At 46.1% G+C, this 16372-nt stretch overlaps 1 protein-coding gene across 1 annotated transcript in view; it reads right to left on the reverse strand.

Moving 5' to 3' along the window:
* Positions 1-16372, reverse strand: part of LOC148532292 (cytochrome P450 2D15-like) — a 95020-nt gene that overhangs the window by 32597 nt on the left and 46051 nt on the right. The window contains exons 4-5 of the mRNA XM_088468061.1: positions 8819-8979; positions 3996-4169 (exon numbers count right to left, since the gene is read on the reverse strand). Of these exons, the coding sequence (XP_088324187.1) occupies positions 3996-4169; positions 8819-8979 (335 nt within the window). The remainder of the gene's footprint in view (positions 1-3995; positions 4170-8818; positions 8980-16372) is intronic.

The following is a 16372-nucleotide window of genomic DNA, read 5'->3' on the forward strand; positions in this document are numbered from 1 at the left end:
CTCCGTAGGAAACAAACCACAGCATAATAATTAAATGAAAGAATTCCAATAGTAATAGTCACTTGAAAGCAACAATGTTTCTAAAAAACTGACATAAATCTCAACCTCCCCAATGTAAGATCAGCTCACCACCTGCGCAGATATCAATCCCCGGACACAGTCAAAGAGTAGCAGCAGTTGGAGACATCCTCAGTGCATTACTCTCTCCGCTTGGTGGAGTAAGTCACCTACCTGAAGTAGTAATAGAACAACGTCTAGCTGGAGCAACACTTTGATAGCCGGAATGAAGGGGAGGGAGAAAGCCACTCGCGCTGGAGTCAGACATCCATATTATGATGTAGCAAAGGAACTATAAATAAATATAGAAAGGGCGCTGACATAAGATGCTGCCCCAAGCAGCTGAAAAACAGAGATAGTTAGTCTCTTGGAATGTATAGAAAAACGATAAGAGCAGCGCTTGAGAATTAAAAAATATTTGTATCAAATTTAATCTTACAGTCACATGAAATAAAATCAATAAAAAGAGCAATATATGATTCCAGATAAAGGCAGTGTGATAGTAAACACCCTAAGACACCAACCAGTCACATAAATAAGCCCAAAGCACTGTATCTTAGTGGATGAAAGTCCAGCAATGAGGCACAGGAAATCCTTAATTAGCGATGGTCCCACACTGAGGTGTACTAGAACGCAGAGGAACAGAGCCTTGTATTGGTAAGTGGTCTGTGCTGGAGATAGTCGCTCAAAGTCCCAACGACCAGAGAATAAACTAGGAGCTTACAAAGTGCTTGGTGATGCTTGCAATAAAGTGACAAGTGCCAAAAGAATGTCAGAGTTCGTCCACCTATGCGTTTCGCTGTATCTGGGCAGCTTTTTCACCCTGGGATCGCAAATACAGCAGGGGGTGTCATGCATGTACTGCTGCATTTGCATATTTGCAAAGACAGAATTGTAAAGTTGCATGCGTGCAGCTTTAAAATTCCATCCACTGCTGAATCATTCCCTTAGTTCACATTAAGGAACTCCCTGATTAACCCAACTCTCAGGAGAAGCACCTCCAGCAGCACATGGATCAAGGGAATCTCCAGTGATTTGCAAAGGGTGGGGAAGGGGATATAACATTTTATTTGACTATATTTCAATTTAATTTAATTTGGGGCACTGAATACAGCATTGCTCATTTATTGAACAAGAGTGCCAGATTAAGGGGCATATGTATTAATGCTTGATGTGAGATAAAATTGTGAAATATATATCACCAACCAATCAGCTCCAAACTATCATTTGCAAAATGTAATCAGCCTGCAAAATGTAAGTTAGAAGCTGATTGGTTGGTGATATATATATATATATATATATATATATATATATCACAATTTTATCTCACATCAAGCTTTGATACATATGCCCCTAAGATCTCAAAATTGTTTGGGAACATTTGTGAAATATGCTTGAAGTTCTGTATTTACAGTTCCAACCTAGCACATTACATACTGCTTGGGATGCATGTCCATCATGTCCTTAACATAGACCTAAGTTCTATATTTAGTCCTGGCTCAATATTTGAATCTCAACTGGTTACACATGAGTGTTCAGAAAGCATCTAAAATGAATTTGAATTAAATTAATTTAACAAAATCCTTAAAGCTTCTGGGATCACAGGCCCCCAGTCATTAGGTGTTTATTGCTGTGGTAGTAATGCTGTGCCTTGCTCTCACACTTACATCATTTGTGTTTCCTGTGTGTGTTTATTTCTGTAGCTTTTTTTTTTTATTTGCCCTGGGCACCATCAACCTAGCTAAGCCTCTGCTCAACTCAGCCTATGCGCGAATGCCCCGATATCACTCAGTTATGCCCATTGAGCTGAAAGTGTAGATGCCACTGAGATGCGTATGAGTCTCTGATCGGTGGAAGTAGCTCATATCTGTGCATATATTATGTTAGTTTATGTTTATAGCCTCTTTTGCCGATATGGGCAGTTCATAAGTCATATGCGGGGTTCCTATATTATGCCAATGGCGTGCCGCTCCGGGATGGTAAGGACTCTAATCTGCCTGTCCCTATTGCTGCTTACCTTCCAGAGATGTAACACACAGCGTCGGCTGGTTCCCTTCTCCGCATGCCTTTTTCTCCGCTGTTGTGCCTCAGATGAATATGAGGATCATGGTGACCGCTTAGAGGGTGATGCTGTGGTGTCCGTGTAGCTTCTCCGTGTGATTGCTACAACGCGTTTCAGGCTGTCTGCCCTTTTTCAAGCACAACAGCGGAGAAAAAGGCATACGGAGAAGAGAACCAGCCGACGCTGTGCGTTACATCTCTGGAATGTAGGAAGCAATAGGGACAGGCAGATTAGAGTCCTTACCATCCCGGAGCGGCACGCCATTGGCATAATATAGGAACCCCCCACAATGGAGGAGCCGTTCATTGGCTGAGAGGCGGGGCCTGACCTCTCAGCCAATGAACGCACAGACAAGGAGCTTCAAAGGATGAAGTCGCATCTGTGCGCTTCATTCGGGAGTGATTAATCATTCTGGTTAGAATGATTAATCCTTAGTGCGAGGGTCCAGTTTTCATTTTCTTATTTTAACCCATGGATGCCTACTGGAGAAGGGGACCACTGGAGGTAATATAGGTGAGTATTGTGTGAGTGTGTGTATGTATGTATGTATGTATGTATTAAAGTTATACTTTGTATGTTTCTTGCAACATTTCTTTACAGGTGAACTACAAGTCCCAGTGGGCCCTTAATGCCCCGTATGCTGGTACTTGTGGTTCTCCCAAGTACCAGCATGCAGGGGAGGCTTGCTGGGACCTGCAGTTCTACTGGAAAGACAATGTTTATTTTTATCTATTTTTACACAATCAACCCGCCACCCACCTCCCAGGGATGGCAGGGATAGCCCCGGGCTATCAGCCCAGGCTAGGGGTGCTCTGGAGAGGGAGACCCCTTTTTTTGAAGGGGTCTCCAACTCCCCAGGCCTGGGCTGACTAACGGTCAGGGCTGATGCTGCGGCTGGGGGGCTCCCCTGGCTGTGGCATCAGTCCCCCGTTAGAAAGGGTCCAGGGCTGGTTCTGGATCTTACAGGGGAACCCTACTCAATTTTTTCCCTGTAAACCAGGACCAGCCCTGCTTCCCATAGCCCAGTGCTGGTTGTCCTAAGTACAGGGAGACCCTACATAATTTTTTCCCTGTACTTAGTCAACCAGAACTGGGTTTCAGCAGTCCGGGGCTGGTTCTGATTTAGGGGGTGACCTCACGTTTTGTTTTGTTTTTTACAATTTAACTATTTACACACTTTTTACAGCCAGATACATGCAGGCATCTCACTGATGTCTGCATGTATCTGTGTGACAACGAACTTCTCATGCTGAAAGTGAAAGCATGAAGCAGTTCGTTTGTCGGGGATTTGCAGTTCGTTTTGAAGGGTGATTTGCCATTCGATTTGGACATGAACATGTCAAATCGAACAGCAAATCACTCTTCAAAACCGACTTAAATCTAATTTTTTTGCCAAATCGACCTTCAAATCGAATATTAGTAAATTTGGCAAACTCACTGGTTTTCAAACATTTGATTTGAGTCGATTTGAGAAGTGCTAAATCACTCCTCAAATCGACCAATAGTAAATTTACCCTTAAACCTCCTTTGCACATTCAACAAACAACTGACAAGAAATAGGTAAGACCACCTCCTACCTCAAATTCCCCACCACACTCTCCCCCTCACAGGACCCCCTTCCCATGGGATGTGTCATGGTACAACAACCTAACTACTAGAAGGATTGGAACATCATAAAACCACTGTAGGCAGCAGCTTATCATAAAACTCTGACACAATAAGCGCAAACGGTCTAAAATGAACCTCCAAGCTACCTAGCATTATGCTTGATGGCACTTCCATTATGAGTGCAGAAGTGCAGATAATGATGTAGGAACAAATGATGGAACAGTTGCTCAGCTCTACAATTCATTAAAAGAAATTACACAGTGCTTACTCTTTCAATCTCCAGTAGGTAGGCATCGATAAAATCCCGAATGCAATTAGGATTCCAACTTTTCTTATGTTCTGAAATCATTTCCTTTAGGAAGGCTATCAATTTATACTCTGGTCGAAGAACATAATCAACAAGCCATGAAATATTCATTAGCCAAGGAATTTCATTTAGAATCTAAAAAATAAAAGTAAAGATGTTTCTATGTCCTGATTTACAGTGACTTATCAATAACCAACCTTGTAAGGGCCGGTCTAGGATGTTGTCACTCAGATTCATATTACAAGGTAGGAAATTGGACGCAAGGATTGTGACCACTGTAGAACGCATGAGTTCAAAACAGATCCCAGGGCATGTAATGTAAGTGTAATATTAACTATAAATATTTTGCTGTGTCATAGTTCCATGCAGTGGCGGCTCTTACCTATCTTGAGGAAGGGGGCTGCTGACGTGCTGCTTTCCGGTCCCAGACTGCACTGGGCACTGCAGACTGCAATTCTTGTGTCATTGTTGCCTGCCAGGTCCAATGCAATGCGCAATTAATCTGGCAGGCGCTGGGACCAACACACAAACACAGGAAGACCGGGGAATGCGCACAAGCCCGGCTTCTAGGGACTGCATCAGCTGCAGCCCGTAGAAGCCGGGTGATGCTTGCAGGAAGGCAGGTAGTGCTTCCAATGGGAAGTCACTGCCAGTGTAGCAAGTGCAGTCACGGACTGTAACATGCACAGCTGTGCCATCTTTACTGTTTTGAGGGTCGCAGTGCTGTGCAGCACTTACAGTAGCTCCTTAACCACTTAACTGGCTAATATTTTTTCCAAAAAATCCTCAAAAATTGTCATTTATTTATGATAGAATTATGTCAAGAACATCTATTTAACACTTATCAAAAACCATTTTATTTCAAAAAGGCTATTGAAAATCTACATATTGGAATATCTCAGCACACGAGGGAGGGTGGTAGACACTGCTATGTTTATACAATGTGGAGGAGAGGATCAGATTACTCTCCTCTCTGCAGCTGTCGGGTATGCACTATGGGCCTGATCCTGACCCGGTCGCAAGCGCCTGCGCTCGCAACCGGGTCGAAGGTGGGGAAGCGCACATGCGCACGACAGAGCCGGCTCCGTTGTGCGCATGCGCGAGACCCGGATAGTGACGGGTAATCCGTCGCTCCGGGCCTCGTACCAAAGGGGGCGTGCTGTCGATGTTGAGTGACAGCACGCCCCCTTTGGTGGGCGGGCCGGGGGAGTGGCTGCCCAAACGGAGGCGTTCCCATGTGAACGCCTCCGTTTTGGGCCGACCCCACTGACATCACGAGTGATGTCACTGGGAGAGATTTCGGCTTTGTTAGACCCAACCACAAGGGTCTCGTCACAAGCCCGATGGTCGTGATGGTCATCTTCCTGGCCGCTAGCTATAGCTGTGGGTGGTCAAAAAATAGCCCAGCCCTGATTCAGATCGAGCGCTCTGTCAGATCGTTCGGCTCTGAATCAGGGCCAATGATTTGGGGCAGTCTGCATTTACATTACTCCCGACCCCTGTGAGCCCATGGCTCTTCCTCCAGTGTAGGCTTTCCATTGATGGTCACCATTGATGGCACCATCAGTGATAACCATCAATGGTACAAAAACAATAGAATGTTTGCACCGCATGATGGCCATTGCTGCCGGATGTATGGCGGGCCACGGGCCAATCAAAGTGGGGAGCAGGGCTTAGTGGGATGCTGGGGGACAATGCTAAGCTCCGTGTAAGTAAAAGAAAAATATGCCATCGGGTTCCACTTTGCCATCGATGGCGGAGATCTATTGGTTCTCTGCCATCGATGGCAAACCATTGACCATCATTTATAAACCATCAATGTTTGTTAATCGATGGTCGATGGCCATCCCTAACCCAGTGTGTGCCGATCACTGGTTCAGCCAGCCTGGTGGCATCCCCCAGTGCTGCTTCAGGTCCCCAGTCACAGTGCTGCTACTATACTGTACATAACTCAGGTGGCTGCAGAAAATATCAGCCATCAGCCGCTGGATATGTACAGGAGCAGAGCTGCTCCTTCAGTTCATTTTCCCGGTGGCTGTAGAGAAGAGCAGCCACCGGGTATGTACAGTGACAGGAGCAGAGTGGCTCCTTCAATACAATATCCCGGCACCTGCAGAGAAGAGCGGCCGCCGGGCAGAGTGGCTCCTTCAGTTCATTACGTCGGCGGCTGCAGAGAAGAGCAGCTGCTGGTCATACACAGAAGCAGAGTGCCTCCTTGTAGTATTTTACCCCAGCGGCTGCTCCTCTCTGCTGCCAGATGGGGGGGTGTCGCTGGGCCGGTGATCACTGCGCCTAGCAATGATCAGCGGAGACTGGGATAGGAGGCACGGGTGCAAAGGGGCCAGAAGGTCCCTCTGAAACTGGTGGATGCTGGAAGATTATCTTCTGGCACTGCCCACAAGGCGTTTCTGACTGATTGCATCAGATGCGACCATGTCAAGGAAAGCCCAGCCTAGGGATGGCCATCGACCATCGATGATTCATGATCATCGATGGTTTATGGCTGATATTGAGTGCTTTTACTATCGATGGGGGACAGCCATGGCTAAGTATAACCGAATGAGGTTTTTTTTTTTTTTTTTACAAGGTGCCGGGACATGGACCATAACTCCACCCCACGGGCCAGTCAGTCAGAGAACAGGGATGACCATCACTTAGTGAAATCATCCATTGCATAGTTGGTAACCATCGATGGCCACTTGCTATATGGCGATTGATGGCAACCATCAATGAAAAACGGCACCGATGGCCAGCCCTGGCCCAGCCTGGTTTGATCGCATCTGATGCGACCATGCCAGGCAAGTGGTTAAAGGTGTGAGTACTTATTACCACTGATATCACCACTGCAGCATAGTCACAATACAGCTGTGTGGGATACGTTTAGGAAGCCAGCGGCCGCAATACCGACCGCCGGCTTCCGGAATCCTCAATCCCGGCTAGGGTTAAATGACAGGCATCTAAAATCTAGACGCCTGTCATTTTCCCGACGCTGGGAGACAGGCGCCCGGCATCCCGATCAAGCGGATGCCAGGCGCCGCAAGCGGACAGCTGCGGGGGGGGTTAGGTTTAGGGCACCCGGGGGGGACTTAGGGTTAGGCACCCCGTGGGAGGGTTAGGGTTAGGCTAGGGGGAGGAGACGGTTAGGGTTAGGCACCCCCCCAGGGGACTTAGGTTGAGGCAGCGGGGAAGGGGGGGTTAGGGTTAGGCACTTAGAGGATGGAGGTTAGGGCTAGGCACTTGGGGGGGAGGATAGGGCTAGGCACCCCTAAGGAGGGTTAGGGTTAGGGGGGTTGGTTAGGTTAGTAAGTACTTACCTTAGGGACGATCGGGATTTCCAGCGCTGTCGAGCTTCCGCTGCCAGGCTCTGCTCTTTTGTCGGGCTGCCACTGCCAGGAATTGAACTGCCGTCCATGCGGCAGCCGGGATTTCATACCGAATGCCAGCTGTGTATGTTACCACTGTTACCGCTGTTCCTCATTAAACCTGCACACCTGGTTAAGGATCACTGTGCGCACTAAACACCATTTCACAATTGTGCTGATGCCTTTGTTAACCTCCTAGGATCTATACCAATATTACATGTCAACAGAACTACACATCACAACTTTCCTTACCACAGTTTTTTTGTTAGGGTATTCTAAAACGGTGACAGAGCATGCTGGCATGTGTAGTTCCACAGCAGCTGGAACGTTGCTTATCCCTAATCTATCTCATTAGTTTACGTATAGTTGTGCACTTTATACACTTTAGAAAAATGTATGATAGATACAAACACTTTACACCTTATATATAATACTAACATATATGGTAACAATTATCACATAACTTACCCACCTACATCTACAATTGTTATTATGTGTCATTCATTATCTCCACACAAGCTAGTGCGTAACTTCACTGTATGAACATTAGATAGATCGATTTTTACTTTCTGATTCCGATGGTATGTACATAGGGCATGATTCAGAGCCGCTCGTAAGCAGCCGCTCGTTCGCTCCAAGCGATGTTCGCACATCTGCACATGCGTATGGGTCATAATGCGCATGCGCCAACCAGTCATTGCGGTCGGAAATCGAGCGCTCGCAAAATAGCGAGTGCCTGCTAATTTGAGTGACAGGATGAGGCGTTTGTGGGTGGTAACAGGGGAAGGTGCTTGAAAACGGGGAGTGGTGATCCGAACGCAGGCGTGCCAAAAGGTCAAAACGGGCGTTTTAAGGGTGTGCATAATTAACAAAGCAGCGTCATCGACCACGTCACTTGGTTGTTTCTTAGCCTGAACTGTTCGCATGATTGCGGTAGGAAAATCCTACCACAAGCACTGCGAGCAGTTCAGACGCCTTTCGATGTACTCGATTAATCAAATAAATAGCGGAGATGACGTAGGATGCGAGCGGCCAGGGGGCGTCTTTACAAAATAGCGAGCGCATATTTAGTTCGCTCGCTCAGACATAGAGGCGTCAACAGACCGCAAAGAGCGAGCGCTCAATTTAAATAGTCGGCCCCTTTTGCTGAACGAGCGAGCGCAAATAGCGTCCAGCTCTGAATCACTTGTTTGTATAAAGATCTCCTCTATTTCCATCCCTGCATTATATGTCAGTGCTTTATCAAGGCTAATAATGAATAATAATTTAATAACACATCATCAAGAATATTAATAAGTTCCAATCAGAAGGTACATTCTAGATTAGGTTTGTGAGGTGTTCAGTTTAACTTTTTTGGTATCAAAAACTTGGAACGACAGAGTATAATATAGCAACACATTAATATAAGGCATTTATAAATACCTGGGCCAAAAGTCCAGACTCAGATTTCAAGGCTGCATCAAAAAGTCGTAGGAGTCTTTGAAATTTTGCATCATCATATTCAAACCGATCTCCAAATGCTATGGAACAGATCACATTGCTAACTGCATTGATAATGTGGTAACAGGGATCAAATGCGTGACCTGTGGAGAACACAATATTGTTTTGCTTAGATATAGTTCTCATTGATCAAGGATTGGGTTCTGATAGCCCATTTGAAGCTTTAGAAGGAAGAGGATAGTCTAAGGGGTATATTTACTAATGGTCGATTTTAATCGATTTTGATTTATTTAAATCACACATTTACTTACAGACAATTTTTAATTAGTTTTTTTAAGTATTAGTAAAGCCATGATATTAGTATAGCTTAAGTGACATACAAACAATCGGTTCCAGACTTTAGATAGACAGTAGTTAGACAATGTCTAGATAGACCCCAGATGTTAACAGTCAATAGGTTGACAGGTACAAAAGGTTGACACAATAAATGTTGACATGTAAAAAGGTCGACAGGTACAAATGGTTGACAGCGTCAAAAGGTCGACATGAAAATGGTCGACACAAATATGATCGACACATGATTCTTTTTGTTTTTTAGGGTTAGGTTTAGGGTTAGGCACTTACTTTAGGGTTAGGCACTTACCCCCACGGTTAGGGTTAGGCACCAGGAGGGAGGGTTAGGGTTAGGCACTTACCGGAGGGTTAGGGTTAGGCACTAGAAGGGATGGTTAGGGTCAGGCACCTACCTTGATGGTTAGGTTTAGGCACCAGGAGGGAGGGTTAGGCACCAAGAGGAGGGTTAGGGCTAAAAAAAATAAAAAAAATCTCATGTGTCGACCATTTTCATGACGACCTTTTGACCCTGTCGACCATTTGTACCTGTCAACCTTACATGTCGACCTTTAGTGTGTCAACCTTTTGTACCTGTCGACCTATTGACTGTCTAACATCTGGAGTCTTTCTAGACAATGTCTATCTAATTACTGTCTATGTCTTATACCACACCCACAAACAATATGGTAAGAGATAGCCCAACCGTCACCAAAAGATTGGGCAACCCAAATGTACACCCTCGCGGTACTGAGCTACCATATAGTAAACAACTTCCAGGAAAAATACATTAAAACAACAAAATACACATTCACCATTAGTTCAAAACAAAATAAATATTTGGATCAACAACAACGTCATTTTTGTCCCATATCGGCCCACCCAGTATACCTAACCCCCAACCTAGGCCTATGTGGATCTCTAAATGACAACAATTAGCTAAGTATAGCAGGCCTCCCTGAAAAATATTGGAATTCCACATAAACAAAAAGGATACGTCAATAAACAGTACAATAATAATCAAGTTCCACAAGGATAAGAGGTTATCTCTAACCATTTGTCTAATGTCCTTCAGGCCAAGACAAGACTGCCCACCCCGGCACCCAGGATGAAGAACCAAAAAAATATACAAATACTCGTCAAACAGGAGAAATACATAACATTACAGACAATGTAAAAAGGACAATAACAAATAAAGACATCTTGGATGGGTAGGCGTTGTACAATATAAAGCTGACTGTATATAAGGGGGACACCACAACATGTGGTTTTACATGCTTTTATACTTTTATGAAATGTGAGTGTATTATATGAATAAATTATTATTTTCTGTATCAACGGTTTTGCACTACTACTCTCTTTTTTGAGATAACAAGTACATGAAAGAATTATGGAGTGAATTAACATACAGTACCTGATTATTCCTGTTGAGGATCCCAGACTGGAATAAAGTGAATGGATTAAGGCCCTCATTCAGAGCCGTACGCTTTGAGCAGAGTGCACGCTCTGAATGAGGGATGCCCTCCATAATTCTGGAGCGTCCTCCTGGATGCTCGTATAGCTGTGGGTCACCACCCACAGCCTATACGAGCGTGCAGTTTGATGGCTGCGATGGTCGTGACCATCGCGACCATCGAAACTGCGAGCCGGAGCCTGCGGTTGAGGTTTTCAACCGCAAGGCCCGGAGTGATTTTGGCTCTATCAGAGCCAAAATCACTCCCACTGACATCACTAGTGATGTCAGTGGGCCGGCTTCTGACGGTAGGCGTTCCCTTGGGAACGCCCCCGTCAGGGAGGCACACCCCCGGCACGCCCACCAAAGGGGGCGTGCTGTCAATCAACATCGACAGCACGCCCCCTTTGATCAGACACAACAAGCGAAGGACTTTCCTTCGGTCGTCGCGTCTGACGCATGCGCACGACGGAGCTCCCGCCGTCGTGCGCTTGCGCAGTGCACAACATCGACCCACTTGCGAGCGGACAGCCGCTTGCGAGTGGGTCTGAATCAGGCCCTAAGTTTTTTATTGGATGGAATCTTAAAAGGACTATGTATGACCTTTATTCATAGAGTAAGAAATTTACCGTCTGTTTTTGGATTCTTGTTGCATTCTGGTGGACATTCTTATATCCCATGATAAGTAGCACCATACCCTAACCGTGTATTTATGTTTATTTATGTGATTGGGAAGTGGTAAAATTCTCTTGGTTGTAGTAGGCTGCTTATTAGTGTTTCTGCAGAATCTTGTATTTATTTGATTTATAACGAACGACATCATCCAGAAATCAACACATTCCACCCGGCAAAAAACTCTAGTCAGTCTGGAGGAGCAATTCTGCCAGGGTAATTGAAGAATAGAGACCAACCATCTGCCGCAACCCGCAGTTGGACAGGAAACAATATGGCGTAAGCGAGCCCCAGTACACAGAGTCACCTTTTAATTTGGATAAACTGGGACCTGGACTTCTGGATAACCGTAGAGAAATCAAGATATATTATATAGCCACCCTATGCTTGTTGCATTACATAGGGCCATGCAGATGAGCTAAATGGAGGCTGGCATTCTTGTCTTTGAAATGCAAAATCTTCAGAATGAACGTGTGAGGAGGGGCACTAGACAGGACAGCCCCAGTGGGGATAAGGTGTGCCCTTTCCACTGCAAGTTGGACAGTGAAGTCATTACAGCCAAAGGAGTAAACCAGCCACTTTCCCAGAAGATTATCCAGATGGGAACTTTCAGAGTTTACAGGGAGACTATTAATACAAATAATATAATCTCTCGATGTCAGAGATTTTGTAGCAACAGGCCTCCATCGGAGATTCTAAAGCAGAAAGCCCTCCAACTTCAGGAGCAGTTGCATCCTCCAATGTGGAGACACGAGTCCTGGCCCCCATCACATGAAACAAACACACACACACACTGTATGTCCTGTTGTAGCAGAGAAAGCTCTATATGAACTTCCAAATTCTTGCCTGGCACAAATTTCTCCAAAAAAGTAATGACTTGCATGATCTATTACATAGTGATTTTGAGCTCCAGGGTGGGATCCACAGGAGCAGGCAGAGAGGGAGGCCAGGAGGATTGAGGCAGAAAATGTAAAGAACTGGTACCTGCGGCACCACCAGTGCTCAAGTGAGAGAATCTCTCCAGCATGCTGCAACCAATGCCTTGGAATTTTGTCCCATATTTCAGAGACACCCTATAAAACCTCTTTTTGAGAGTCAACCTCCATAAAAAGGGGTAGGAAGCAGCATCAAGTCACAGGAGGGTCAAGGAGGTCACACTGGACCCACTATCACCTCTCACAATGCAGAAAGGGTAAGGAATAAGCAAGATGACCCAGAATCTGCAGGATCTGTTGGCAGGAGAGAAGAAAATGCAAGTAGGGACACAGGACTGAAACAGCAGGCTCATTCCTGTTATAAACATCTGCTGCCTCTCTGTGGTTAGCGATAAGGGGACCTGCACCAGAGGAGATCACCTCATCTCTAACCACAGAGAGGCAGCAGATGTTTATAACAGGAGTCAGAAACCTGCATAGGCGCTATTGCTTAAATCTAAAATGGCACCTGCAACTGAGATCCGCAGTCTCCAGGAGGCGCCAACATTAGGATGATGATAGAGAGATAAATACAGAGGGCCCGATTCAGACCCACTCGCGAGCGCACAGCGCTCGCAAGCAGGTCGATGGTCCCTCACTGCACATGCAAACGCCGGTGTGCACATGCAAGAGCCCCAGCGAGCGACGGCAGCTCCATCGCTCCTGGGCTCACTACGAGATGGGGCGGCTGTCAATATTGATTGACAGCTTGCCCCGTTTTGTAGGCGGGGAGGGGGCGTGGCTGTGCAAATGGTGGCGTTCCCGAAGGAACGCCTGCCGTTTGGGGGTGGCCCCACTGACATCATGAGAAATTCTCTCACTCCGGGACTCGCTACAAAAGGGGCGGCTGTCGATGTTGATCAACAGCTCACCCCGTTTTGTAGGCAGGGCAGGGGGGTGGCTACACAAATGGAGGCGTTCCCGAAGGAACGGCTGCCATTTGTGGGCGGCCCTACTGACATCACTCGTGATGTCAGTAGGTGGACTTCCTGCTCTATTAGAGCCGGAAGCTCACTGGGGCTTGCGGCAGACGAGACCCTACCACAAGGGTCTCGTCGCAAGCCCAATGGTCGCGATGGTCGAGACCATCGCGACCATCACCTGGCCACTCGTAAAAGCTGTGGGTTGTCACCCACAGCTTAGCGAGCGGCCAGGAGGCCAGCTCCAATTAAAAAAGAGCTGAAAGAGCGTCCGGCTCTGAATCAGGGCCATCGAACGACTAATCAGAGAAGTAGGAAGACAGCCAGGAGATGGCAGTGTCAGCCAGGCCAAAAGTGTAAAGGATTTGCAGGTGGAGAAAGTGGCTTCACAGTGTCAAAAGCAGCCAAAAGATGTAGAAGAATGTGTAAAGAGCAATAAGGTCATTAATGACTTCTATTGTAGTCAGTTTCTGTGCAAAGGAGAGGACTGAAAAAAACGGACAAATGTGGGTCAAGAAAAGAGTGGGAGGAAATATAATTTGTAAGGCAATTGTAAACAATATGCTCAAGTATCATAGAGGCAAAGAGGAGGAAAGAGATGGGGCAGTAATTAGAGAGAGAGTTAGGGTCAAGGGTGGGTTCTTAAGAAAAGGAGACAAAACGCATTCTTAAATGCAGGGGGGATATTCCCTAATGAGAGAGAACGGTTGCAGAGGTGTGAAGGTTGCAAACAAGCACTGTGAAAGAGGGAACAGAGGAGACAGAATAGGATAGGATCCAGGGCAGGTGGAGAAGAAGGAGGCCAGATAGGGGCCCTGACTTAATCACCATAGACTGGGAAGAAGGAAGACAAGGTAAACTAGTTGGAGGTGAGGGTCAGTGGAGGTTGGAAGGAAAGGAAGGGAGTGTGCTGACAGGAGCCTGGTGAAGGTGATGTCATTATGGATGAATTACAATTGGTTTTGAAATGGGTGGCAAAATTGTGGGGAGAGAGAGAGAAGAGGAGGGAGAAGGAGTGGCAGAAGATGTAGTTGAAGATAGCAAAGAGATGACGAGGATTGGAGGACTGAGGTTAGATAAGAGTTTTGGGTAAGTGGTCATAATGTCAACACTATGTGTACAGTAAGTAAGCAGTCATAATGTCAACAACAGAAGGTGGACATAGTTAAAATGTTTACATCATTAATGTCGACACCTGCAAAATGTTGACATTGTCATAATGTCAACATTGTCATATGTCGACATTTCCATTAGGGTTAGGGTTACCGTTAGGGATATAATTACATAAAGAAATTGTAACAATGACAACATTACATCAGTGTCGATGCTCCTTACAGCATTTTACCTGTGAGTCTTATAACTTTAAACATGCCACTTACTGGCAAAGAGCATTATACCTGTGTCGAGATCCCAGTGCTGGTATTGTGAGGTTGACATACTAACTGTACACATACTGAGTGTCCACCAAAGGCAGTGGTATAGGTGGAGAGCATGGCTTTGATGTGGAGGAAACACATAAAAGCATACATGCCGACTTTTAATCTGCCCTCCCCGGAAGAAGCTTGGGGAGAGGTAGCAGTCGGGCAGTGATGGGGACGGGGCTAGACCATTCGCGTCATTATGCCAAATGACGCGATTATAATAGAATTGTGTCATTAAGACCCGCCCCCTAATCACGGACTGTAGATTTCAGGTAAGTTTCTCCCCATTCTCACTAGGAAGAGGGAGGGATGCGGGAGAAGTGCCTACACTGCCGGGAGTGTGGGGGGTTGCCCGAAAAAACGGGAGCCTCCCGCAACTTTCAGGAGTGTAGGCATGTACTGTATGCATAAAAGCACTATTTGCTCCAGTGCTGTTCAGTGGTTCAAGTACACTTTTGGTACCTGTGGAATGCCAGGATTGTTTCATGATTTTCCTAAGACTACTAGTGACAGCTGAAGCAAAAGAATTTAGGACAGAGGTAAGTGTGCTGTCACAGAGGAAAATGGCAAGTTCGGGCAGAGTAATGTGGAAATTGGGGAAAGAAGTGAACCAAGTTAAGAAGTAAAGAATCCAGGTGAATCGCTTTAAGGCTTGATGATACTGTGCCTCATGGAGTTCAGTAGGAGAAAGGGAGATGCTCTGTGCAGTTCTGAGAACTACTGTATGTAGCTGTATTGCAGCAAGGAAGAATGGTAACAGCTGTGCAGAGGGAATTAGCTAAGGTGACACTGGAGTGGAGTAACAGAATGCCCATATGAGAGGACTTGAAGATAGGGACGCTGATGCAGGTCAGCAAAATACCAAATATAGGAACACTGATGCTGATTAGCAAACTATCCAGTGTAGGAACACTGATGCGGGTTAGCAGAATATCCAGTGTAGGAGCACCGATGCCGATTAGCAGAACATGCAGTGTAGAAGCCCTGATGCGGGTTAGCAGAATATCCAGTGTAGGAGCACCGATGCCGATTAGCAGAATATCCAGTGTAGGAGCACCGATGCCGATTAGCAGAATATCCAGTGTAGGAGCACCAATGCTGATTAGCAGAATATCCAGTGTAGGAGCAGTGATGCAGGTTAACAGAATATCCAGTGTAGGAGCACTGATGCCGATTAGCAGAATATCCAGTGTAGGAGCACTGATGCCGATTAGCAGAATATCCAGTGTAGGAGCACTGATGCGGGTTAACAGAATATCCAGTGTAGGAGCACTGATGCGGGTTAACAGAATATCCAGTGTAGGAGCACCGATGCCGGTTAGCAGAATACCCAGTGTAGGAGCACCGATGCCGATTAGCAGAACATGCAGTGTAGGAGCACTGATGCCGATTAGCAGAATATCCAGTGTAGGAGCACTGATGCGGGTTAACAGAATATCCAGTGTAGGAGCACTGATGCGTGTTAACAGAATATCCAGTGTAGGAGCACCGATGCCGGTTAGCAGAATACCCAGTGTAGGAGCACCGATGCCGATTAGCAGAACATGCAGTGTAGGAGCACTGATGCCGATTAGCAGAATATCCAGTGTAGGAGCACCGATGCTGATTAGCAGAATATCCAGTGTAGGAGTACCTATGCTGGTCAGCAGAATATCCAGTGTAGGAGCACCGATGCCGGTTAGCAGAATATCCAGTGTAGGAACACTGATGCCAGTTAGCAGAATATGCAGTGTAGGAGCACCAATGCGGGTTAGCAGAACATGCAG

Source organism: Taudactylus pleione, unplaced genomic scaffold, assembly GCF_031769625.1.
Source record: "Taudactylus pleione unplaced genomic scaffold, aTauple2 ptg000080l, whole genome shotgun sequence".
Lineage (NCBI taxonomy): Eukaryota > Metazoa > Chordata > Amphibia > Anura > Myobatrachidae > Taudactylus > Taudactylus pleione.